Below are 25098 nucleotides of genomic sequence, written 5' to 3'. Positions count from 1 at the left end.
GTGAGTGAGTGAGTGAGTGAGTGAGTGAGTGAGTGAGTGAGTGAGTGAGTGAGTGAGTGAGTGAGTGAGTGAGTGAGTGAGTGAGTGAGTGAGTGAGTGAGTGAGTGAGTGCATTCCTTGGCCTGTCATTGCATGTTTTTTGACCCACAACTAGCAGCAATGGCTCATGGATAAATATGTATTGAGCGCCCCCTATGGGTCAGAAGATTGCAATGACATTTCAGTCCTGGAAGGGTATCCGGCTTAAAAACACTACCATGTCTGTGGCGAATGAAAAAAATAGAGTTTGGTAGAAATGTAGTATTTATTTTACTGTTTATGACGTGTGTGCACTGCACTGCCATTTAAACGAACCCCCACTGATAAAAAAATATGACTAAACTCTTAATGAGATGAAACAATACAAAAAGCATTTCACACAACAGCAGTTCAAAGTGTCTTACAGGACAAAAGATGTCACAGATTCAATAAAAAAAACGGAATAAAGGGATAAGAAAGGAGCCAAATCAAATAAACGATGAACAAGTGTTCTGTTTCCTGTATTTGTGTCTTTATAGGGAATTAAACCCCATACACAGAAATACCTTAGCGAGATCCGATATTCTGTATTTGGCCTGTAATTGAGTTATAATGGGGGATTTAACCCCATCCCCAAAATACCTTTGTGAGACCCTGTGTTGTGGGTGATGCACTACAGCTAGTTTACCATGTTTCAATGGGTGAAATGAATACTGCCACTAGATATCAATGTATGAATGACCGAATGAATCAGTGTGTGTACTCTGTGTGTGTGTGCTGGGTACATGTCAGACCCTTTGTAACCCCGCAGCTACCAAAAATAAGTACAGTGGTACCACGTTACTTAACATCAGTTGGTTCTGGGAATGGTGTCAAGTTTAAAGGCGTTGAGTTTTAAGGAAACCTGTTAATGCGTCCATGGTCCCGTGGAGCTGCAGATATTTTAGGCTCATATAAAATAATGAGGTTGTTTTTGACACTTGTACACTGAAAATAACACAAATATAATATAAACACACTGAAATACAATAAACCTGCACTTTAGCTTTGCTTCTTTATTGTTTCCTGATGCTTCTTAATGGTGGAGATGCTTGATCTTGGAATACCGTGTTCCGTTCAGTACCAGCGCATTCACATGAGAAGTGACAAAACCGCTTTTGCGCTGCTGTGCCGTTATTTTCTATTAAAGCTTACCGTGACTTATTGTAGTAAAACGGCGAGTGAGGAATGTGATTAGTGGAGGAACTTATGAGCAGTAATAATGAAGAGGAGTTTAGTGCTCCTGTCTCCTTCTTTTACTACATTAAACCACGTTAAGCTTTATTTTCAACCAGAAGCGTTTTAGACTCTGGGAGAAGCTGATTCTGATTCTCACCATTTCTCAGAAGCTGGAGCTGTAACACAAGTTTAAAAGTGAAACAGGGAGGAGAATCCAGATAAACACAGATACATGTGGAGCTGTAACCCTGGATCTGACGCTTATTCCACACTGATGCAGATTCAGCTCAGATTCACACTTTGATGACGTTTTAGCGCTCAAGCCGAGCGCCAAACAAAGCAACAGTTGCATACACATCAAGTTTAAGGGTACACATTTCTCCACTGAGGGCGTCGAGTTTCAAAGATTTCGAGTTTCAGGGACGTCGAGTTACAAGGTACTGCTGTACATGAATTTCTAAATGAATGAATCCACGCTTACATGCTGCCCCCTTCTGGCAGGGAAAAGTAAATGTAAGATGGAATCTGAAATGATCCCTTTGGCCTTTATACCCACTTTGATCCCATTTTGAAGTGTTTAGTAAAAATAAATGAATAAAATGATGAATTAATGAAAATTGTACTTGTTTATACATTTTGATGATACATTAAAACTAGTATGGGTCAGTTTTTTTATTTGAAATGTTGTGTGTGTGTGTGTGTGTGTGTGTGTGTGTGCTTTATTTTTTAGCCTGTCTGAGAACCAATCTCTTCTGAAGATGCCTCCCTGGTCGAACCCCTGGCTGGTGGGCGCTATCTGTCTCTCCATGGCCCTGCATTTCCTAATTCTCTATGTGGATCCACTGCCTGTAAGTGTGTGTGTGTGTGTGTGCCTTTATTAGACTCTCCAAATGCTTAACATGCCTGAACCAAACATTCCTAACCACTGGAAACCTGGCACAGCTGAACATGCACATGCCAGCATGGTGTTCTTTTATTGTTAAACATCAGGATGATCCAGCTGCTGAGATTTGTGCAGTTTTTAAATGCAACAGCTGCTTCTGTGGGATTTTGGAACACTAATTTGCATATATCAGGTCTGTAAACAGGCGCCTAACAAGGTAACTTAACCTATTACAAATAATCCAGGTAGAATAATGACTGGTTTAGTATAAATATTATAATACAAAGAGCTACTCATGTATTATAGAAGACCTGTGTGGTACATTCCGTTCAGGTTAAATGTCCTGTAAAGATTACACCCGGAGCAAAGTCAGCACTGAGAGAATCCCTGTTCATGTTCATACAATCAGGTTTAATAAAACTAATTCAGTTTTGTCCTCATTTAAACTTATAATACATAATAATAATAAACATAATAATACATTTAGAAACAAAATTAATCTAATAGGGTTTAGTGTTTGATGGTCAGGACCCCCACAGGACCACCACAGAGCAGGTATTATTTAGGTGGTGGATGATTCTCAGCACTGCAGTGACACTGACATGGTGGTGGTGTGTTAGTGTGTGTTGTGCTGGTATGAGTGGATCAGACACAGCAGCGCTGCTGCAGTTTTTAAACACCTCACCGTCACTGCTGGACTGAGAATAGTCCACCAACCATAAACATCCAGCCGACAGCGCCCCGTGGGCAGCGTCCTGTGACCACTGATGAAGGTTTAGAAGATGACCGACTCAAACAGCAGCAATAGATGAGCGATCGTCTCTGACTTTACATCTACAAGGTGGGCCGACTAGGTAGGAGTGTCTAATAGAGTGGACAGTGAGTGGACACGGTGTTTAAAAACTCCAGCAGCGCTGCTGTGTCTGATCCACTCATACCAGCACAACACACACTAACACACCACCACCATGTCAGTGTCACTGCAGTGCTGAGAATCATCCACCACCTAAATAATACCTGCTCTGTGGTGGTCCTGAGCATTGAAGAACAGCATGAAAGGGGGGTAACAAAGCATGTAGAGAAACAGATGGACTACAGTCAGTAATTGTAGAACTACAAAGTGCTTCTATATGGTAAGTGGAGCTGATAAAATGGACAGTGAGTGTAGAAACAAGGAGGTGGTTTTGGCCAGGTCAGTCTAGACGAGCGTATCGCCAGTCGTCCCCCTTAAGGTGTCGGGTTAGCGTGTGCCACACTTATGATGCAAGACGAGTGTGCAATCCTTTCAGGATCTCCATTAGTCACAGACAAAAGTTAAATGTCAGGTTGTCGATTTGTAAACCACAAATTCATAAACTCATGACTAATCAGAATCAGTAAATACAAGCGTACGGGTCCGGGAAGAGTTCATCAATAAACTTTACTCACCTATTATAATGGCATGTAGGTCAAGCTTATTAAGTGTGAATAAGGAAAGAAAAGGTGGTTGTGGTGAAGTGTGTCATCATCCTTCGTTTGACTCACGGCTGTGTGTGTTTCCCTGGAAAAGTGTTTAACTGTAACCTTGATCTGCCAGAAAAAACATATATGATGACGTAACACATTTCAGAAGCTCAGGTGTGTATAAAAAGAACCACCTCAGGCACGAGAAAATGAAAGTCATGTTTTCCAGCGCTGACTCGATACCCTCCATTCTGTCTGCACTCGCATCTGTGGAAAGTGGATTTTTAAGTCGGTGTGGCACAAAGAAACTCTGTAAAAATGTTTGATTTAAACAGATGAACGCTGGATTGTGGAGTGTGGGTGCTAAAGGTACCCCTGTACTCAGAAATAGGTTCCCAACTCCATTTGTACGGTGTAAATATGTAAAAAGAGGGTGTGGTGTTATTTTTAGTGTAATGTTAATGTTCAATCCCCTTCACCTTAAAAGATACAAGGGTACCTTGAAATTCAACGTCAGTTGGTTCAGGGAGTGGCGTCGAGTTTTAAAGACGTTGAGTTTCAAGCTATTTTAACCTGTTAATGCGCCCATGGTCCTGTGGAGCTTCGGATATTTTAGGCTCGTAAAATAATGAGGTTGTTTTTGACACTTAAATAACACAAATATAATATAAAAACACTGACATACAGTAAAAGCTGCACTTTAGCTTTACTTCTTTATTGTTTCATTATGCTTCTTAATGGTGGAGATGCTTGATCTCGGAATACCGTATTCCGTTCAGCACCGGCGCATTCACATGAGAAGTGACAAAACCGCTTTAGTGTTGCTGTGCCGTTATTTCCTGTGAAGTGTGACAACGGTGCACAAAACTTAACGTGACGATTAGTGGAGGAACTTATGAGCAGTAATAATGAAGAGAAGTTTAGTGCTCCTGTCTCCTTCTTTTACTACATTAAACCACGTTAAGCTTTATTTTCAACCAGAAGCGTTTTAGACTCTGGGAGAAGCTGATTCTGATTCTCACCATTTCTCAGAAGCTTGAGCTGTAACACAAGTTTAAAAGTGAAACAGGGAGGAGAATCCAGATAAACACAGATACACGTGGAGCTGTAACACTGGATCTGACGCTTATTCCACACTGATGCAGATTCGTCACATATTCACACTTTGATGACATTTTACCGCTTAATCCGAGCGCTGAACAAAGCGGCGGTCGCACACACGTCGAGTTTAAGGGTGCTGTATTATGGTGATGTGTATAGAACTGAATGAAATATACAACAAATGACTCAGTAAACACAGAAAGAATATTTATTAATACTATCAAGCCGTCTTGATAATGTTATTTGACATAATTTAAGTTTAAATGATAAATATCCATGTGCACTATTATTCACCACACACCCTCAATACTTGAAACATCATTTTGCCTTGATAATTTCCAGTAAGTGATTTCATTAAGTGCTAACAAGCTTCTGGTGCCCCTTTTCTAGAATTTTGGCCCATTTTTTCTTGTGCAAAAGCTTCCAGCTCTTTGAGTTTCACTTTAAACCCCACCAAAGAATCTTGATCAGGTTTAAATCTGGCTACTGAGAAGATCCACTCCAGGATAATCCAGGACTTGGATGTGTGTTTGAAAAAGTGTGTTTGAGATCATTGTGTCACCCAGGTTTCATTTTACCGCAGAAGGCAGAACATTCCTCAAAAATAGCTTGAATTTCTAAGAATCTATGACGCCAGTCACATGCTGAAGATTTCAGTTCCTGCAGCAGAAATAACATGCCCACATCACCACCGACCCCGCCTACATGCTTGACCTTGGGTATAGTGTCCTCCTGGTCAGAAAACGTTCCTTTCTTGTGCCAGAACAACCACTGTTCCTTACGGCCAGTTCCAGTTAAGCTTTATCACTTCATATAATTGTGTCCCAGAGCTTTGTAGGCCAATCCAAATTCCGTCTGGGATGTTCCATACACCCTTCCTGTGCTTTCTGGAGTCCAGCCATGAAATCCTGGGTTGTTAAGTGATCCTCTTGTGGTTCCCACTGACACTTTTGTCCCAAAATGTATCCGTTCATCCTGTAGATCTTCTGTAGTAACACGGCAGAGTTTCTGTTTGTTGTCCTGATAAATTTGCTAAAACCTCTGGAGGAAATTTTGGGTTTCAGGCTTAAAGTATTATCAAACTCTCCTACTTTAAAATACCTCATTTATTTAAAATCTATTTACAAGATTGTTCTTTTTATTAGTGTTCATTTTATAAATACTGTTCCTTTTATAATTACTGTTCTTTTTATAAAGACTTTATAATACTGTTTTTATAAAGACTTCTTTTAAGACTATATAGACTGTTCTTTTCATGAAGACTTATTTTTATAGACTGCTCTTTTTATAGACTTTATATAAAGACTGTTTTTTAAGACTCTTTATAAAGACTTCTTTTACAACTTTTTATAGCCTATTCTTTTAAGACTTTTTATAAAGACTGTTCTTTTAAAACTTTATCAAGACTGTTCTTTTAAAACTTTTTATAGACTGTTCTTTTAAGACTCTTTATAAAGACTGTTCTTTTAAGACTTTTTATGAAGACTGTTCCTTTAATAAATGTTCCTTTGATAAAGGCTGTTCTTTTTATAAACACTGTTCTTTGAAGACTTTTAATAAAGACTAATTTTTATTAATTTAATTTTTCCTTTAAGACCTTTTTTAAAGAATGTTCTTTTTTTATAGACTGTTCTTGTTATAAAGACTTTTTTTTTTGTTATATTGTTATATTTTTTTTTATAAAGACTGTTAATTTATATATACTGTTCTTTTTATATAGACTGTGCTTTTTATAAAGACTGTTCTTTTTGTAAAGATTGTTCTTTTGTACAGACTGTTCTTTATATAAAGACTGTTCTTTTAAGACTCTTTATAAAGACTGTTCTTTAAAGACTCTTTATAAAGACTGTTCTTTAAAGACTCTTTATAAAGACTGTTCTTTAAAGACTTTATAAAGACTGTTCCTGTAAGACCTTTTATAAAGACTGTTCTTTTAAGACTTTTAATAAAGACTGTCCCTTTAAGACTTTATAAAAGCTGTTCTTTGAAGACTTTTTTAAGACTGTTCTTTAAGTGTGCGTTTGGGAAACAGCCGCTGTTGATTCATTTTTATTCCTATTGCAGGTGATTTTTCAAATCCGGCCCCTGTCCTGGCAGCAGTGGGTGACCGTGTTGAAGATGTCCCTGCCGGTCATCCTGATGGACGAAGCACTGAAGTTTCTGGCCAGGAACTATATTGAGCCTGGCAGTGACCTGGAGCAGGAGGACGAGGAGGGACATGGTCAGATGTCCAGCGGGTTGTTTGCTGGCTTGATTGGGAGGATCCGGCGTGGTCTGAGGGGGGTTTCATGGCCTTTTGTGTTCATTGCTGCTCCCCTTTTGATTTGGATCTACAGCCTGGACTCTGATATTACCAACATTTTCTGGGAATAGTGTGTGTGTGTGTGTGTGAGAGGTTTGTATGATTTCTATAGGAAAAATTAAGTTGTTGTTGGTACAGGTGGAAAGTTTGATTAAAGGGAAGCACAAAGGCAAAAAAAAATGAATATCCAAGTAAAAGGGAAGCATGAAAGAACGAGTTACGCATGGACAATCAGAGATAAGGGAAGAATAAGAACACAGGGGGAGAACAAGGGCAATTAACACTCAGTCCAGTCTCATTTTAGTCAGATTTTTGTGAATTTTTGCTTATGCTCGTGTTTAGCACAGTTTTATTTTGTTTGTTTAACAATGTCTGTATTTTAAAAACATTCTTCTGCTCTGCTGTTGGACATTTGCTGAAATCACTACATTCTAAATGTATGAATCAACTAAATTATTTAAATAAAATTGCTCATTTAAAACTCTTGTTTAAGCTGTTGTTTTTAATTGTGCAGCCAAAGTCGTGTCAGTAATTAAAGCTAAAAGAAGAATTCAGATTGATTCATTTAATAACCGGTTATAGAACCTATTTTTTTTGCTCATCATGTTCCAGGTAACAGAATTTAATCATCATTTGCCCTACAGAGGCTTAAAATGTTACTTACATTTTTATCACTCTAAGGATACGTCCCACACTAAAATGAAAAACAGGGTCACTTTTCTGTTGTGCTGTGAAGCATCCAAACACTAAACCGTCAGGGAATACTAGGTACGTCAGGTAGGTGTATATTTCTCTCAGCCACCCTCAGTTTCAGCTCCCAGAGCTTAATAAAAACGCTTCTGCTTTATATAAAACTGCTAATTTGTCTTGATTTTTATCTTTCAGTCATCAGTCATTTGATTTATAATTTGTCTCTGTGTCTGTGTGATTCATTTACATCCCCTCAGGTGTACTGATATTGGGTGTGTCTAGACATGTAGATAATAGTTTCATTTTTCTCCAACACAGTCAAGAAAAACACCAAAAACTCGCCTTTAGGCAACGTTTCTACATTTCTTTAGCATTGGGAAGATGATGTCAGATAATACCATGTAAGAATCCAAACAGGGAATTTATTGATGCCATAACAAATCTATTATTTTTCCCATTTTGGAAATTAAAGTGAATTAAAGTGGATATTTTTGGTGAATTAAAGAATTAAAAACAGAATTTATTTAAAAAGTCTAGTTCTAAATATTAATGCTGTTAGCTGTTTTGTTCTCCCACCTGTTTTTGCCATGCACACGTTTTGATTACCTTTATGAGCCTCACCTACTTTTTGTTACCTCTTTAAATACATGGGGTGAAGACATGTATTTTGGGACACTTTTGGCCAAGAAAACCACCTAAAGACTTACTTTTAGTATTTGTTATGGATCTCTGCTTCATTTCTATAAAGAATGTTCATTTATGTTTGCAGCATTTAGCAGACGTTTTTATCCAAAGCGACTTACAATAATCACTGAATACAATTTGAGCAATTGAGGATTAAGGATTAAGGACTTTGCTCAATGACCCAACCGTGGGACCAACCAAGGAACCAACTTGGTGATGGTTGGGCTTGAACTGGCAACCGTATGATTACTAGTCCAGTACCTTAACTGCTAAGCTACCACACCAATAACATGGGACAATGTCAATAAAATTAAAAAAGAACACAAAAAAAATCAGCTTAACTGAAGAACACGTGTGTTTTTATTTATTTTTTAGTTAATTAATTAAATCATTAATGTACAACAATGGGAAGCTGTAACTCTACCCATTGCACCACAATACATAGAGAAAGTTAATTTAATACTAGGAACATTCAGTACTAACTAAAATAATTCAAGCTACTAGGTGTTGGATGCAGCCAAAAAGCTGAGAAACCTGCAGAATTCACTTCAGAAAAGTGGCCCATTTATCTAATACAAGGGAAAACCACTGACAATCTTTTCCCATCAAAGGTATAAGATGTATTTGTAAAAAGTTTTAATTATAAGTCAAATAGTTAATAAATGCAACTTTATATAAACATTTTTGGTGTTTGTTTTTACTACCATTAAGAGAAAATCCACATGCTGCATGGTTTTTGTATCTGTTGGTCCTGGATTTTGTAAAGTTGCTTTGAGACAATGTCTATTGTAAAAAGCGCTATATAAATAAAGTTGACTTGACTTGACTTGGTTTACACTACATGGCAGGCACGTGCACAGATAGACCCCTAGTGGTGCTCAAGCACCTGCCCTTTTGCCCTGGGTGAGAAAAGTGCCCTTTCTGCTGGAGCCCAATTTTTTTCTACATTCATCAATATTTAAAAATAAAAATTACCCTCTATGTCATTAATTCCCCTCAAAAGTGTTTTGATATCTGAGGGGCATTTATTTCAGTTCTTGTGAGAATTCTGCCCCGATCTGCTCACAAGCTCCCGCTTTGCCCCTCCCTCCTCCTCCTCCGGTTAGCACTTATGCAGTGCTGAGCGCCAGGCCAAACCGCTGCTACACACTTCTCCTCTGACCCGCAGCATCAGACAGACAGGTAACGACAGTGTTTACAAAGAGCATCCATGCATAACGCATAGCCTACACGTTCTGTACTCATGAGTCATGAAATACGTGATTTTAAAGCCTTGTCCAGCTGTTTAATGACGTTTGTCATGTTTAATGAAGGGGGAGGGGGACAAACTGCAGCAGACAGACAGACAGACAGACAGACAGACAGACAGACAGACAGACAGACAGACAGACAGACAGACAGACAGACAGACAGACAGACAGACAGACAGACAGACAGACAGACAGACAGACAGACAGACAGACAGACAGACAGACAGACAGACAGACAGACAGACAGACAGAGAGAATTTAAAGACAGTTTTACTGTTTTACAAATTAGACAAGTTCACTAGTTTTGTTTCATTTAAAATCTGACTTATTTTGATGTGAAAACCTAAAGAAAAAAAAGCATGAGCGCAAACATTTTGCAGGAGAATGTCAAGTAGCTCTCACAGTAAAGTGTTGAAAATAGATACAAACATACAATATTTTATAATTACAGCATCCTGGCCAAAACGCTGTGTAGGAAAATTGCCCTTTAGTCAAGGAGTTATTTTCATGCAAGCATTTATACCTCAACAGTTGAGGTTTACAAATGAGGAATAATTTTGCTAGGTAATTAACATTACAAACTAATATATGTAGAAGGCTAAACATAATGCTCTATGATATAGAACAGCATACAAAAATGATGAACAAATAGGAAAATGTTATTTAGCTGTTTATTTGATTTTATTGGCATAATAATAGGCCCATTGTTAACATCAACAGCTTCAGTGGAAAGATCATTTTCAAAACTGAAGATCATAAAGAACAGGCTCAGGAGTCTCTGTGGGGAGGACAGACTCTCTGACCTAATCCTGCTTGCCATTGAGCAAGACATACTGTACAAATAAACCACAGTGAGGTCATAAAAATCTTTCAAGAGATGACACCAAGGAGGATGCTCCTGTGAAGCATCTACTACTTGATATACATGCTACTTGAACGATCCTGCTCCCTTCACCTCAGTAGAGAGCCTCGCCTTCTTAGTACATAGTTGTATTATATAGAGTATATTGAATGCTTTATTTTTATTTCATTTATTCAGAGCAGATAAATATTTTGATATTCAGAGCAGCAGTTTTGATAAGTTTTAATCTTTTTTGATGACTGTTTAATATATTGTTTGGTTATTAAAAAGTGCACACAATATGGCCTTGTTTTTGCCTGTTTTTCATTTATCTATGCAATTTGATCATTTAAGTTATTTGATTAGATGTATTGATTGTGTTAACAAAAATAAATATATAAGTTAATTATCCTACTGTTTTTTTAAATTTATTAATAATTTTGGCAATGGGTGCCCTTTTTTTGGCTTGAGCACCTGCCCCTAGTGATTCCACCAGACCTGTTTATCTTAGACCATTCTAAACAGAATTGTAAACTTTCCAGATGTCACAGGGGGATTGGGAGCCAGCTATGGAAAGAGTTTGATTGGAAGGTTAAAATGAGATATTTCAGGACACCGTTGGTTACTTGTGTTTTTAAAAATAATGCTACGAATAAATGCTGGAGAAAGTGTGGTATGGTCGGAGACCATACCCATATCTTTGGGATTGTCCAAAAATTCGGACATTCTGGAACAATGTATAACAGGAGATCCTGGAACTCCAGATTCCCCTGGACCCACTACTGTTCTTGTTGGAAGTATTACCTGATTATACTGTATGTTTCCCACTGATCAGTGTTATACTGTATAATGCATGTTTTGTTGATGGTTGCAAGATAAATAATTACTATTAACTGGATGAAGCCTGATCCCCCCACCATTGGTCAGTGGTTACAAAAAGTCAAGGGTGTTTATATGATGGAACCCATGACTGCACAGCTACAATTAAAACTACCGATTTTTATAAGAAGATGAACACCTGTGATTATTTACCTCAGTTAGATGGCCCTTTCTCTGTTTCCTTCCTTTTTATCTTTTATTTATTTATTAATTTTTTTGGGGATACTTGTGTTTACATATGTATTTATGTATGTATGAATAGATACAAGGTATAGATGGATGTGTATGTGTTCTATTTCTGTACCATGTACGTAAAGTGAAGCCCGATCTCAAGGTGATTTTGTTCAATAATGTTAATTGCCTGTCAATGTGTGATAATGGCAATAAAGTTAAAAAGAAAAAAGAATTGTAAACGTAATTTTTGGTTGCTAATGTAAAGCAATGTAGACTTCTCCCCAGCAAATGCAATGTGCTGTTCTTTAATGCATAGTCTCAGAGAGACTATTCCATAATTTAGGAGCCTGGACAGCAAAGGCACAGTCCCCTTTCCTCCTCCGTTTGGTATATATGGGGCACCAAACCAGAAGCTCTTTTTGTGAAGAACCAGCAATTCACGAATATAATCAGGTGCTTCTCCACGTAAAGCCTTATAAAAATGCAAGTATAGACTGGTGAGATTACTGGTAATGATGTTTTCTTGCAGTAATATTGAAGTCACATTATTGAGCTAGTAGAAGACAATCATGGAGTTCTTGTGCTGTAGCTTAATTGGTATTTACTGTATTGTAAAGCACGTTTTACTATACATTTCATCAGAATCAGAATCAGAATACTTTATTGATCCCAAAGGGAAATTGCAGTTTTTTACAGCAGCACCCATTTATGTAAAAAGAATAAACACTCTACTAGCTTAAAACAAAGAAAAAAGAAGAAGAAAAAAAATTAAGTTAAAGTTAAAAAGTTATATACACACAATTAAATAATTAAAAATGCTTACGTTATTATTGTTGCACAATGAATACTGAATATTGCACATATGAATACTAAAAATGACTGAATATTGCACATATGAATACTAAGAATTACTGAATATTGCACATAAAACCATAGTGTCACACATTAAGGGAGGAATTGTAGAGTTTGATGGCCACAGGTAGAAAAGACTTCCTGTGGCACTCTGTGGTGCATTTTGGTAGGATGAGTCTTGCACTGAATGTGCTCCTATGTCCCATCACTGTGTCATAAAGTGGTTGGGAGCCATTGTTCATAATAGTCCATGAACTATGAGTCCATGAGTCCAGCTCCACACCCACAACATCACCGGCCTTGCAGATCAATTTGTTGAGTCTGTTGGCATCTGCCACCCTCAGCCTGCTTCCCCAGCATGCAACAGCATAGAGGATAGCACTCGCTACCACAGACTCATAAAAGATCTTGAGCATAGTCCGGCAGATGTTGAAGGACCTCAGGCGCCTCAAAAAATAGAGACGACTTTGACCCTTCCTGTAGAGGGCATCAGTGTTCTTAGCCCATTCCAGTTTATTATCAATGTGCACTCCCAGATATTTATAGCATGCAAAGTGTGAATAACAGCATGGTAGTGATCACTCAGAAAGGATCTAAACCAATAAAGTGCCAGGCATTTAACATGATCAAACACTGAACGTATCTCATAGATCACGAAAAGAGACGCATTATGATCAGAGGATAAAAATAAACCTCAATACAGAGTCACCCTAAACCGTGTAAAAGTTTGATGTAGTGTAGTAGTGTGTGTTGTAGTGTGTGTTGTAATGTGTGTTGTAGTGTGTGTTGTAATGTGTTGTAGTGTGTGTTGTAGTGTGTGTTGTAATGTGTTGTAGTGTGTGTTGTAGTGTGTGTTGTAATGTGTGTTGTAGTGTGTGTTGTAATGTGTTGTAGTGTGTGTTGTAGTGTGTGTTGTAGTGTGTTGTAGTGTGTGTTGTAGTGTGTGTTGTAGTGTGTGAACTTGTTTTTTCCACAGTGTTTACTGACCAACAAATTAAATCATCGCATTTTAAAAAACTGTTTTGCACATTTGGAATTATCAACTACATCTCCAGTTATTCTAAAGTTGCTTCTGTAATCTTTAAAACGTGTTGTAAGACTTTTCTTCATTATATTAATTAATTAATGAAATATGCTATATTAATGAGAACAGATCACTCGTTTCAAGAGTTGAACTACCAGCATTTATTCATCCTTACATTGTTGTGAAGATAAATACATTACAACACATAATTAGATGTACAAACGTAAAAATTAAAATAAAACAAATATAGACAATCATTATTAAAACAGACATGATTGTTGTGATTGGTGAATTGAATATTTTACATGTAATATTTTACACTGATGTAAATGACATGTTAGGACACACATTCCTAATAGTATCTGAACACGCTACAACATCCTGGTACCAAGATTCTAACAGAACATCAATCTTATTCCACAGAAAGAGGTCTGGAGTGGAACACTTGGGAGATGAAAGGTCACATCGGATGGTGTTGGAGCTCATCTGCAAGAAAAAAACGAAAAATCATTTTCATTAGTTTGTAGTAGGTCCTACAAAATTCTCCTTTAACTCACATTAAGCATGTTTAATATATATGTATATAGCTTTACCTGTATGTTATCCACCAGGCCTCTTGTTTCCGATTTCGCTTGGTTCATCTTCTTACTGATTTCTGGAGACAGGTTCAGATCACATGCCTGGTGGTTCATCAGCCACTGTGCAAGTCCACACTTTAAAAATACATAACAGAAAGAGAGTATAAATTAAATATTTATTACAAGGCAAAGAATTATAGGTTTCAGCTACCTCGGATAAAAAAAAGATAAAGATAAACTTGTGTTATTGGTTGATGAAGCTCCAGATAGACATTCAACACAAGTGAAGTGTTTATTTACCAAATATACCTGAATGCAAACACTGTCCATAGGTTATTGCACCAATCTAATTAAAATATGTTGGATACTATAACTAAGTAAATATGAAGAAAAGTATTTATTGTAAAATAATGTAATACATGATTTAACACCAATAAACTATATTTTTATTTATATGCATCACATTTAAACAACAATTGATGTGTGTATTGTGTGTATGGGTGCCTACCACTTCATCAATTGTTAAATGGTTCCTCTCTGCTGTTTTTCTCATCCCCAATGGCTGTAAATAAATGCACAATGAATACAAATATAATAGCTTATAATATAATATAATATGATTAAAATATATCTTGCTGACTTACTGTTTCTTTAGCTGAGCTTCTTATATCCTGCAGCAAGTTTAGAATGTTTTCAATCTGCCTTCCCATGTTTTGACAAAACATGACTGGCAGGGACAAGACTGGCCACATGAAGAGCAGCAGAAGAAAGCTAGACACTGCAAAATTCACTGGAAAAATATATAATAATTATTTATACATTTCAAAATCACAAAATTTCAACATTAAACAGATAAAGGACAATTAAACAGAAACTTACTTTTTTTCTCAGTGCTGGTTGAGACAGTGAGACTTGCTGATTCTGTCCTTATCCTTGATTCCTGATCCTTGATGTGTGTGCTTATATATATACAGGTGAACCACCTTCAACTAAATGATGTCATTCTTGCCAAATAATTCTTGCCCAAGTTGCCCAAGTTGGTTGGCTCTTATTATGAAATACTAAACTATAGTGAGCGCACAAGTGAGTGTATATGAATCATATTCATCCATCCATGGGTACGGGCTATGTCCAAACAGTTATTTCAGATACATCCTAATTTTGATCGACCAGCATCAATAAAAATATTAAGCTAGGAACTCACATCACATGGTTATTAATTAATTAGTTAATTTAACCACTCACTCACTTGATGGGTGGTATCCTTCAAAATTCAGATGTTATAACTTCTGCATGCTGTACTTGAGAAGACAGGAGCTTGTTGTTGCAGGAGCTTCATTATCATATACAGTATACTGTATATGTAAAAACCCTGTCCTTAAAATGTTTAACCTTATTTTATTTGCTACTGAAATTACACTTAAAGGGTCCCAAACTAGAGGAAAAAAAACTCCCCTAATTTTAACACCAAGTGTCTGACAAAGTGTTCAGTCTCGTTATGATTCCCAATCAAAAAATCCTTTTTTGTTGGTTTTGATAACAAGTAAAGGTCGGTTTCAAAATCTGTAGCATCACCCATTAATTCTTGCATACACAAATCTCAAGTCAACCCTAATTTGTGCAGGTTAAAGGTATTCAAGATGTTAAAATACGATAAGACAGGATTGTTGCAGGAGCTTCATTATCATATATTATATATGTAAGCAGCATGTCCTTAAAATGTTTAAGCTTATTTTATTTGTTACTGAAATTTAACTTAAAGTCCCAAGCTTGAAAAACTCCCCTGATTTTAACATCAAGTGTCTGACAAAGTGTTCAGTCCTGTTATGGTTCCCTTTTTGTTGGTTTTGATAACAAGTCAGGGTCGGTTTCCACGAAACCTGTGGCATGACTTCTTAATTATTGTATGTACAGTCTCAAGTCAACCCTAATTTGTCCAGTTTAAAGGTATGTAAGATGTTAAAATAAAATAAAACAGGGTTGTTGTATTAGCTTTATAAACGTATACAGTGGGGCCAAAAAGTATTTAGTCAGCCACTGATTGTGCAGGTTCTCCTACTTAGAAAGATGAGAGAGGTCTGTAATTTTCATCATAGGTACACTTCAACTATGAGAGACAAAATGAGAGAGAAAAATGCAGGAAATCACATTGTAGGATTTTTAAAGAATTTATTTGTAAATTATGGTGGAAAATAAGTATTTGGTCAATAACAAAAGTTCAACTCAATACTTTGTAACATAACCTTTGTTGGCAATGACAGAGGTCATACGTTTCCTGTAAGTCTTCACCAGGTTTGCACACACTGTAGCTGGTATTTTGGCCCATTCCTCCATGCAGATCTCCTCTAGAGCAGTGATGTTTTGGGGCTGTCGCTGGGCAACACGGACTCCACAAATTTTCTATGGGGTTGAGGTCTGGCTAGGCCACTCCAGGACCTTGAAATGCTTTTTACGGAGCCACTCCTTCATTGCCCGAGCGGTGTGTTTGGGATCATTGTCATGCTGGAAGACCCAGCCACGTTCCATCTTCAATGCTCTCACTGATGGAAGGAGGTTTTGGCTTAAAATCTCACGATACATGGCCCCGTTCATTCTTCCCTTAACACGGATCAGTCGTCCTGTCCCCTTTGCAGAAAAACAGCCCCAAAGCATGATGTTTCCACCCCCATGCTTCACAGTAGGTATGGTGTTCTTGGGTTTTTCTTCTTCCTCCAAACACGACGAGTTGAGTTTTTACCAAAAAGTTCCATTTTGGTTTCATCTGACCACATGATATTCTCCCAATCCTCTTCTGTATCATCCATATGCTCTCTGGCAAATATCAGACGGGCCTGGACATGTACTGGCTTAAGCAGGGGGACACGCCTGGCACTGCAGGATTTGAGTCCCTCTCGGCGTAGTGTGTTACTGATGGTAGCCTTTGTTACTTTGGTCCCAGCTCTCTGCAGGTCATTCATCAGGTCCCTCCGTGTAGTTCTGGGATTTTTGCTCACCGTTCTCATGATAATTTTGACCCCACGGGATGAGATCTTGACCCCAAGGGAGATTATCAATGGTCTTGTATGTCTTCCATTTTCTTACAATTGTTCCCACAGTTGATTTATTCACACCAACCTGCTTGCCTATTGTAGATTTACTCTTCCCAGCCTGGTGCAGGTCTACAGTTTTCTTCCTGGTGTCCTTCGACAGCTCTTTGGTCTTGGCCATGGTTGAGTTTGGAGTCTGACTGTTGGAGGCTGTGGACAGGTGTCTTTTATACAGATAACGAGGTCAAACAGGTGCCTATAATACAGGTAACGAGTGGAGGACAGAAGAGCTTCTTAAAGAAGAAGTTACAGTTCTGTGAGAGCCAGAAATCTTGCTTGTTTGTTATTGACCAAATACTTATTTTCCACCATAATTTACAAATAAATTCTTTAAAAATCCTACAATGTGATTTCCTGGATTTTTTTTTTTCTCATTTTGTCTCTCATAGTTGAAGTGTAGCTATGATGAAAATTACAGACCTCTCTCATCTTTCTAAGTAGGAGAACCTGCACAATCAGTGGCTGACTAAATACTTTTTGACCCCACTGTATATTGTGTATATATAAGCACCATGTCCTTAAAATGTTTAAGCCATTTAATTTGCTACTGAAATTAAACTTAAAGTCCCAAACTGGAAAAAAGAATCCCCTATTTTAACATCAAGTGTCTAACAAAGTGTTCAGTCCTGTTATGATTCCCTTTTTGTTGGTTTTGATAACAATAAAAGGTTGTTGTATTAGCTTTATAAACATGTACAGTACCAGTCAAAAGTTTGGACACACCTCTTCAATGGTTTTTCTTGATTATTTTTTTTTTTACATTGTAGATTAATACTGAAGACATTCAAACTATGAAGGAACACATATGGAATTATGTAGTGAACAAAAAAGTGATAAACAAACCAGAATATGTTTAATATTTTACCAACCCTACCTCTGCACAACACTACTGATCGTCTCAAACACAATAAAAAAGCAAGAAATTCCAGAAATTAACTTTTGACAAGGCACACACGTTAATTGAAAACCATTCCAGGTAGCTACCTCATGAAGCTGATTGAGTAAATGCCAAGAGTGTGCAAAGCTGTAATCAGAGCAAAAGATGGCTACTTTAAAGAATCTAAAATATAAAACCTATTCTGGTTTGTTTAACACTTTTTGTTTACTACATAATTCCATGTGTTCATAGTTTGAATGTCTTCAGTATTAATCTACAATGTAGAAAATCAAGAAAAAACACAGGAATGAGAAAGTGTGTCCAAACTTTTAACTGGTACTGTAATATAATCACCATGTCCTTAAAACGTTTAAGCTCATTTTATTTGCTACTGAAATTAAACTTATAAACGTCAAGTGTCTGACAGACAAAGTGTTCAGTCCCGTTATGATTCCCAGGTCGGTTTCCACAAAATCTGTAGCATCACCCAGTAATTCTTGCACACACTAAACTCAAGTGAACCCTAATTTGTGCAGTTTAAAGGTATTTAAGATGTTAAAATGAGATGTTTTGTTTAGTCGTTTTGTGATTATAGCTGTAACGCGACGTGGAACACAGTACTATATATCATTTTTACTCCTGACGCGTATAAAAACCATAATGGGCTGGGTTTTTTAATTATTATTATCTGATCAGAATCTATTAAATGCAGTGAAATGTATTTTATGCACATCATCTCATCACATAACACATCACATGACACCAACCAATGTATTTACATTATATTTACATAAACAGTAATAATAATAATTATTGTTAATATTATCTTAACATTACTGATGTTTTCCTTTCCTCTAATTTTCATAATTCTGCAGAAAGTTGATTTGAGAAATTCCTTGATGACTTAACCGATGTTCTGATGACATATTATGAATCAGTGAGAGCACGTGTGTTTGAGTGAAAATGTGTGTGTGTGTGTGTGTGTGTGTGTGTGTGTGTGTGTGCGGGTTAAATGGTTTCATTTGCGTGGGATTATCCAAATCCAAAAATGAACCTATAAACACTAAAGCTACAAAAATTGACAGTTTTTTTTACTATTGCATACATATAATAGGTATACCTCGATATTCGTGGGAGTTCGGACGCAAGACCCCCGCAAATAACTCTAAACCCCCTAAATCTTATAGGAACTTCAAAACTTATGGTGTAAAGTAAAAAAAGTGCACAAAAGTGCAGCATAATACATAAAGATGTGCAAATAATTGTGGTCCAAAAGGGTGATGTCCTGTGAAAACCTTCATGACCTTGTTACCTGTTCTCTCTCCCTTTTAGTTATGCTGCAATAATTCGGGGTGCCGGAGTCTAAAGCTTCTCTCTGCAGAACTGATATTTTACTCTGAACTATTTTACATTTTAACTACATTTTCTGTTGTAGTTAAATGTTCTGACAGAAACCTGTTTACCCACCTTAGCTCGAAGCCTGCGAGTCTAGACTACTGTGCCAACAACGCTGCTCCTGCTAGATGTGACGGAAACCTGTCCAGAACTCACTACAGACTTTATCACAGACTGGACTAAATAATGAAGTTATGCAATTATTCACATTATTATTTTTGCTAGTTTAATTTTTAGTTTAATTTAATTCTAAAATTGTGGGCCAGTGATAGCTCAGTGGTTAAGGTACTGGACTAGTAAACAGAAGGTTGCCGGTTCAAGCCCCGCCACCACCAAGTTGCCACTGTTGGGTCCCTGAGCAAGGCCCTTAACCCTCAGTTGCTCATTGTGTAAGTCGCTTTGGATAAAAGCGTCTGCTAAATGCTGAAAATGTACATGTAAATGTAATTCTGTGCATGATGATTTGTGTAAATCCTATTTACTAACGGGGGTCCCTGCTGAGTCTGGTTCCTCTCAAGGTTTCTTCCTGTATTTTTAAGGGAGTTTTTCCTTGCCACTGTCGCCCTCGGCTTGCTCAACAGGGGTTTTTGGTCTGTTGGTCCTGGATTCTGTTAAGTTGCTTTGAAACAATGTCCATTGTAAAAAGCGCTGGATAAATTGAGAAATGAAATGTTCACTATAGAAGCACTTCTGTAAGTCGCTCTGGATAAGAGCGTCTGCTAAATGCTGAAAATGTAAAGGTAAATGTAAATAAACTTGACTTGATCAATCTTATTCCACATTTGATGGTGTTTGATCTTATCTGCAAACACGAAATAATCATCTTTATGAGTAGATACAATTCCAATAAAAACAAAAAAGCAGTTCAAAGAAGTAATGTTGAATGTTTTATCTTATGCATTTTATAGATTTATTTGCAAAATACGCAAATTCCTCATTTTACATGCAAATAAACAGTGCAGACGTTTTTATTGGTGTAAGTGGTGGTATGATTGTAGTTGTTAAATTTTTTGAACTATTATCTTAATAATTATGTTTTAGACATTCAGACACGTTCATCTTTTAGAATTCTGTATCTCGTTTATTATAGTTTCAATTTGAGTAATTCCTTCATGACGAAACATGATACAGGATGCATACTGTGAATCAGCGTGTGTGTGTGTGTGTGTGTGTATGTGTGTGTGTGTGTATGTGTGTGTGTGTGTGTGTGTGTGTGTGTGTGTGTGTGTGCTGCAGTAACGCTTGCATCATGACTCGGTTTTATGAGACAGATGTTTATGTTTTGGGGTAACCGAGGTCGCATCGCTTGCACATCATCAGTCATATAAGGTCTAAGGGGAAGTTGTGCTAAGAGTTCTGTGGCTCTTTAAACAGCTCTTTTATTTACTATGGAATTTGACAGAAACTACTGACATTTGTAAGTGTTTGTAGTCAAAAACATATTTACTGATCTTTTGCAAGACAACCAAAGATTAGGCTCTTGAATCTTGAATATGTCAAATACTATTTGCTTGCTAGCTGTTTACATATTCTAGTATAGATAGCTGTTATTAGCTAAGACAGCAAATACATGAATAACTGACAAATGTGCATATGAAAATATTCTTGAATGGATGAATATGGGTCATTTTTGACCCATGTTATGCATTAGAAGGGGTTTGCTTAGCTTGTGCATCAAAGGGTTAAAAAAAACTTTAATAGTTTAATAGTTTCGAAAAGATCTGTGGTCTGTGATCTGTTAAGACTAAGCGAGTGCACAGCCGACACACACGTGTACAGCAATGAGCTGTTGTGTTACCTGTATACAGATGAGGGCGCTATTGCCTAGTCTAATACATGTACACCGATCAGCCATAACATTAAAACCACCTCCTTGTTTCTACGCTCACTGTCCATTTTATCAGCTCCACTTACCATATAGAAGCACTTTGTAGTTCTACAATTACTGACTGTAGTCCATCTGTTTCTCTACATACCTTTTTAGCCTGCTTTAACCCTGTTCCTCAATGGTCAGGGGCCCCCACAGGAGCTGAACAGGGTGAAAGCAGGCAAAAAAGTGTGTAAAGACACAGATGGACTACAGTCAGTAATTGTAAAACTACAAAGTGCTTCTATATGGTAAGTGGAGCTAATAAACAAGGGGGTGGTCATAATGTTATGCTTATTAGGTTTTACACAGCTCTGATGTCCATCACTGTGTTTGACGTTGAACTTGTGAACTGATGAATCTTGTGTAATGAGTAACTACCGTTTCTGTCATGATAGTAACCAAAGAGTAAAACTTGATGTTAAAATCCTAATGAATAAATAAATATTCATAATGCAAAACAAGCAATTAATAAACAAGTAATTAAAGTTCTGAGATGTTTGACAGACATGGTTAGAACAAAAATTGTGGAAGTGTTAAGACAATTAGGTCTTTAGCACCACAATGAGACCAAAGATGTTCAAGATGTTCAAGAAAAAGAACAGATATCTTTAGTACTGGGATACGATTTAAAATGAGCTGTCCAGAACGATGTGCCAAGACCCTTGAGCTGGCATCGTTTATTGAGCCTTATAAAGATTTTTTCTGTCAGCTGTGAAAACCTATCCTAGGTCCACTGTGGCAGATGAGAGAATGAGCAGTTGCAGTGTAGTATCGAGTCAAGGATGAATTTGTGCAAGAGCACATAAAAATATAGAACTCAGCCGATGTAATGCAAATTGTATATGAAACTGTGCAGAGTAGTGAGCCTTTCTGCATTAAAGCTTGGGTCCACTTTTTCCACTACCTGTAGGTTAGATGTTATGTTCAAAATCATATCCCAAATTACATTTCCAAACCTGATGCTCACCCAATTTCTGATTTTTTTCTCGTAAGTCCCCTTAGGCGTCATTTAATTACTCAGTTTGTGTCACTGTGTCACTCATCTCCATCCCCAGATACCAATAAGTACAGGGAGGAATGGGCCAGGGATATTGGTAGTTCAGTAACGGAGCAGGACTGGAGTGAAAGCTTGTCTAGAGTTCCACGATGCTCTATTAACTCGAAGTGGGCAGTTGTAGCCTAGTGGTTAAGGTACTGGACTAGTAATCCAAAGGTCGCTGGTTCAAGCCCCATCTCTGCCAGGTTGCCACTGTTGGGCCCTTGAGCAAGGCCCTTAATTCTCAATTGCTTAGACAATATACTGTCACTGGACTGCAAGTCGCTTTGGATAAAAGCGTCTGCTAAATGCCGAAAATTTAAATGTAAGTATAGATTAATACAATTCAAAGTGCTTCACAGATTCTACTTTTCAATAACCAGATGGAGTAAAATATATGCTTGCGTGATAAATGTAAAACTGCAGGGTACTGAGGGTACTCTAGCTCACCTTTTTTGGTTTTGTCTTGTACTCTACAGCTTTTGGACCAATATTTTCTCATTGTTCAGATGCATTTAATGTTCACATTGATCCCAATGTTGCCCTAGGACTCTTTGGATACTTTCACTCAGTGAACACTCTTTCACAAGCACAACAGCAGGTTCTTATGACCGGCATTGTTGCAGCTAAGAAAATTATTCTTCTAAACTGGAAATCTTCGCTGGCTCCATGTTTCAGAAATTGACTATCTGAGATTATCTGAGATGACCAGGGTTGCTCAATTAGAACAGTTGAGGTGTTCCAGTGCATATCCCATTTTATTTATTTATTTATTATTATTTTTTTTTTAATCATTATTTTTAACCTTCTTGGTGTATTATACATATTGTGTATTTATTTACTTAAATTAATTATTTATTAATGTATAGTGTGTTTTTTTTTTGTTAATGTTCATTGTTGTTCCTTGGGTCCACCATGGCTGGAGAGAAAGCACAATTTGGTTGTACATATTGAGTCAAAGAGTCAAAAGTATTAAACTTGTATGAGTTTGTTGATTTGTTTGCAAGAAAACTTGAAAAAAAAAACATAGATATGAAACTGAATAAAACACATTGTTAAGCAAAACTAAAGGCCTTGAATTGTGATACTTGTTTCTTCTACAGTTCACATTTAGGTAAAAAATTGGCCCATCTAACACGACCACTGGTTTCAGCCTGGCCCTGACTTTAAATCGTCTAGAACCGCCACTACTACTGCTCACAAATGAAAACATGACATTGTCCTTTGTTCAATAGCTAACATTGTATATGGTTGCTGGAAACATGATCTGCTGATGAATGTCACCTTGTAACCACTAGAACCTTTGAGAGAGAGAGAGTTGCAACCCACGTGCCTAACTTTATGACCGCTCCTCACCCATTGCAATGGAAGTGTTTCATTATAATGATCTGTGATGACATCTAAATAGATTTGTATTCATTTCTTCCTACCTATTTCTTCTGGCCCAGAGAAGCGGTGGATCTACTTTAGGGTTGCTCCTCAATCATGATAGCAAGAGGTACAGTACATACAGTCTCTTCTTGAGTGAGTAGAACGACTGAAAAAAACCAAATGCAATGGATAAGGAGCATCACATGGATTCAGAAAGTATTTAGAACCTTTGTACACTTTAATGGTTAGTGGATTTGATTTTGAATGAAAACAGTTGCAATTGTTACCCATCAATCTACACATATTTACCTATAATGCTGTTAAACTATTAAATTTAAAAACAGAAATTCCTTATGTTACAAATGCATTCAGACCCTTCAATATTCAGTCCTTTGTAAAAGCCCTGTTTGGTTTTCTTAGATTTACATTTTACATTTTCAGCATTTAGCAGACGCCTTTATCCAAAGCGACTTACATTACAGTATACAGTCTGAGCAACTGAGGGTTAAGGGCCTTGCTCAAGGGCCCAACAGCAGCAATTGAGCAGTGGTGGGCCTTGAACCAGCAACCTTTGGATTACTAGTCCTGTGCCTTAACCACTAGTTGTATATTAATATGCTTTGCACACCTGGATGTGGGCAGTTTATCCCACTATAAACTGCATTTGGCTGCATTTATCTGTTCCTCAGTTCTTTCCAGTCTCCATGTCTCTTGTGCAGAGAAACACGCCAAAGCCATGCTGCAACTATCTTCACATTATTGACTGTATTAGCCAGGTGATGTTTAGTGCCTATTTTTTCCCACACTATTATTTTCACACAACTTACGTCTTACCCATTTCTGCCATGATTTTTGTAATGCTGCAGACTGTTGTGCATCCAACAGTTTCTCCCATCTTGTAGCTCTTTCAGTCTTTCATAGTATCATACAATACATTACAACAGTGGTTCTCAACCAGGGGCCTCAGTGAGCCTAGAGGGGGGTCGTGTTACATTTAATTGAGAAGAGTTAAAAAGAATCACCCTTGATGGGACAAAAACGTAGACTAAAGGCAGTTTAAAATGGATCTATATGACTTAACAAGACCTCACAAGATCTCCCATATGCCAATAGTCTATTGAACAGCTTGACTAGAATAGAACGCCTTTATTTGTCATATATACATATACAGACGTACAGTACAACAAAATTATTTTTTTGTATTCTGCATATACCAACTTGTTTGGAAGCTGGGGTCAGAGTGCAGGGTGAGCCATTGTACGGCACCCCTGGAGCAGACAGGGTTAAGGGCCTTGCTCAAGGGCCCAACAGTGGCTGCATGGCAGAGCTTGGATTTAAACTCTCAGCCTTTCAGCTGATACCCTGAAGCTCTACCCACTAGGTTACCACTGTCCCATCCTATTGGTGTATGGGAGATCTTGTGATGTCATATAGATCTATTTTAACCCACTTATAGTCTACGTTGGGTCTTTGAGAATGGACACAAATTTGATTTGCCCACCTGTGAAGTGCAAAGGTCAGTGGAT

General features: G+C 37.4%; 1 protein-coding gene across 1 annotated transcript in view; it reads left to right on the top strand.

Annotated features, from left to right (window-relative positions):
* si:dkey-28b4.8 (sarcoplasmic/endoplasmic reticulum calcium ATPase 2) overlaps nt 1-7446 on the top strand; it is a 42603-nt gene extending 35157 nt beyond the window's left edge. The window contains exons 22-23 of the mRNA XM_062996285.1: nt 1967-2084; nt 6728-7446. Coding sequence (XP_062852355.1) covers nt 1967-2084; nt 6728-7036 — 427 coding nt within the window. The 3' untranslated portion in view covers nt 7037-7446. The remainder of the gene's footprint in view (nt 1-1966; nt 2085-6727) is intronic.
* Nucleotides 7447-25098: the final 17652 nt, after the last annotated feature.

Source organism: Trichomycterus rosablanca, chromosome 5 (genome assembly GCF_030014385.1).
Source record: "Trichomycterus rosablanca isolate fTriRos1 chromosome 5, fTriRos1.hap1, whole genome shotgun sequence".
NCBI lineage: Eukaryota > Metazoa > Chordata > Actinopteri > Siluriformes > Trichomycteridae > Trichomycterus > Trichomycterus rosablanca.
This window is presented reverse-complemented; position numbering and strand designations above follow the sequence as displayed.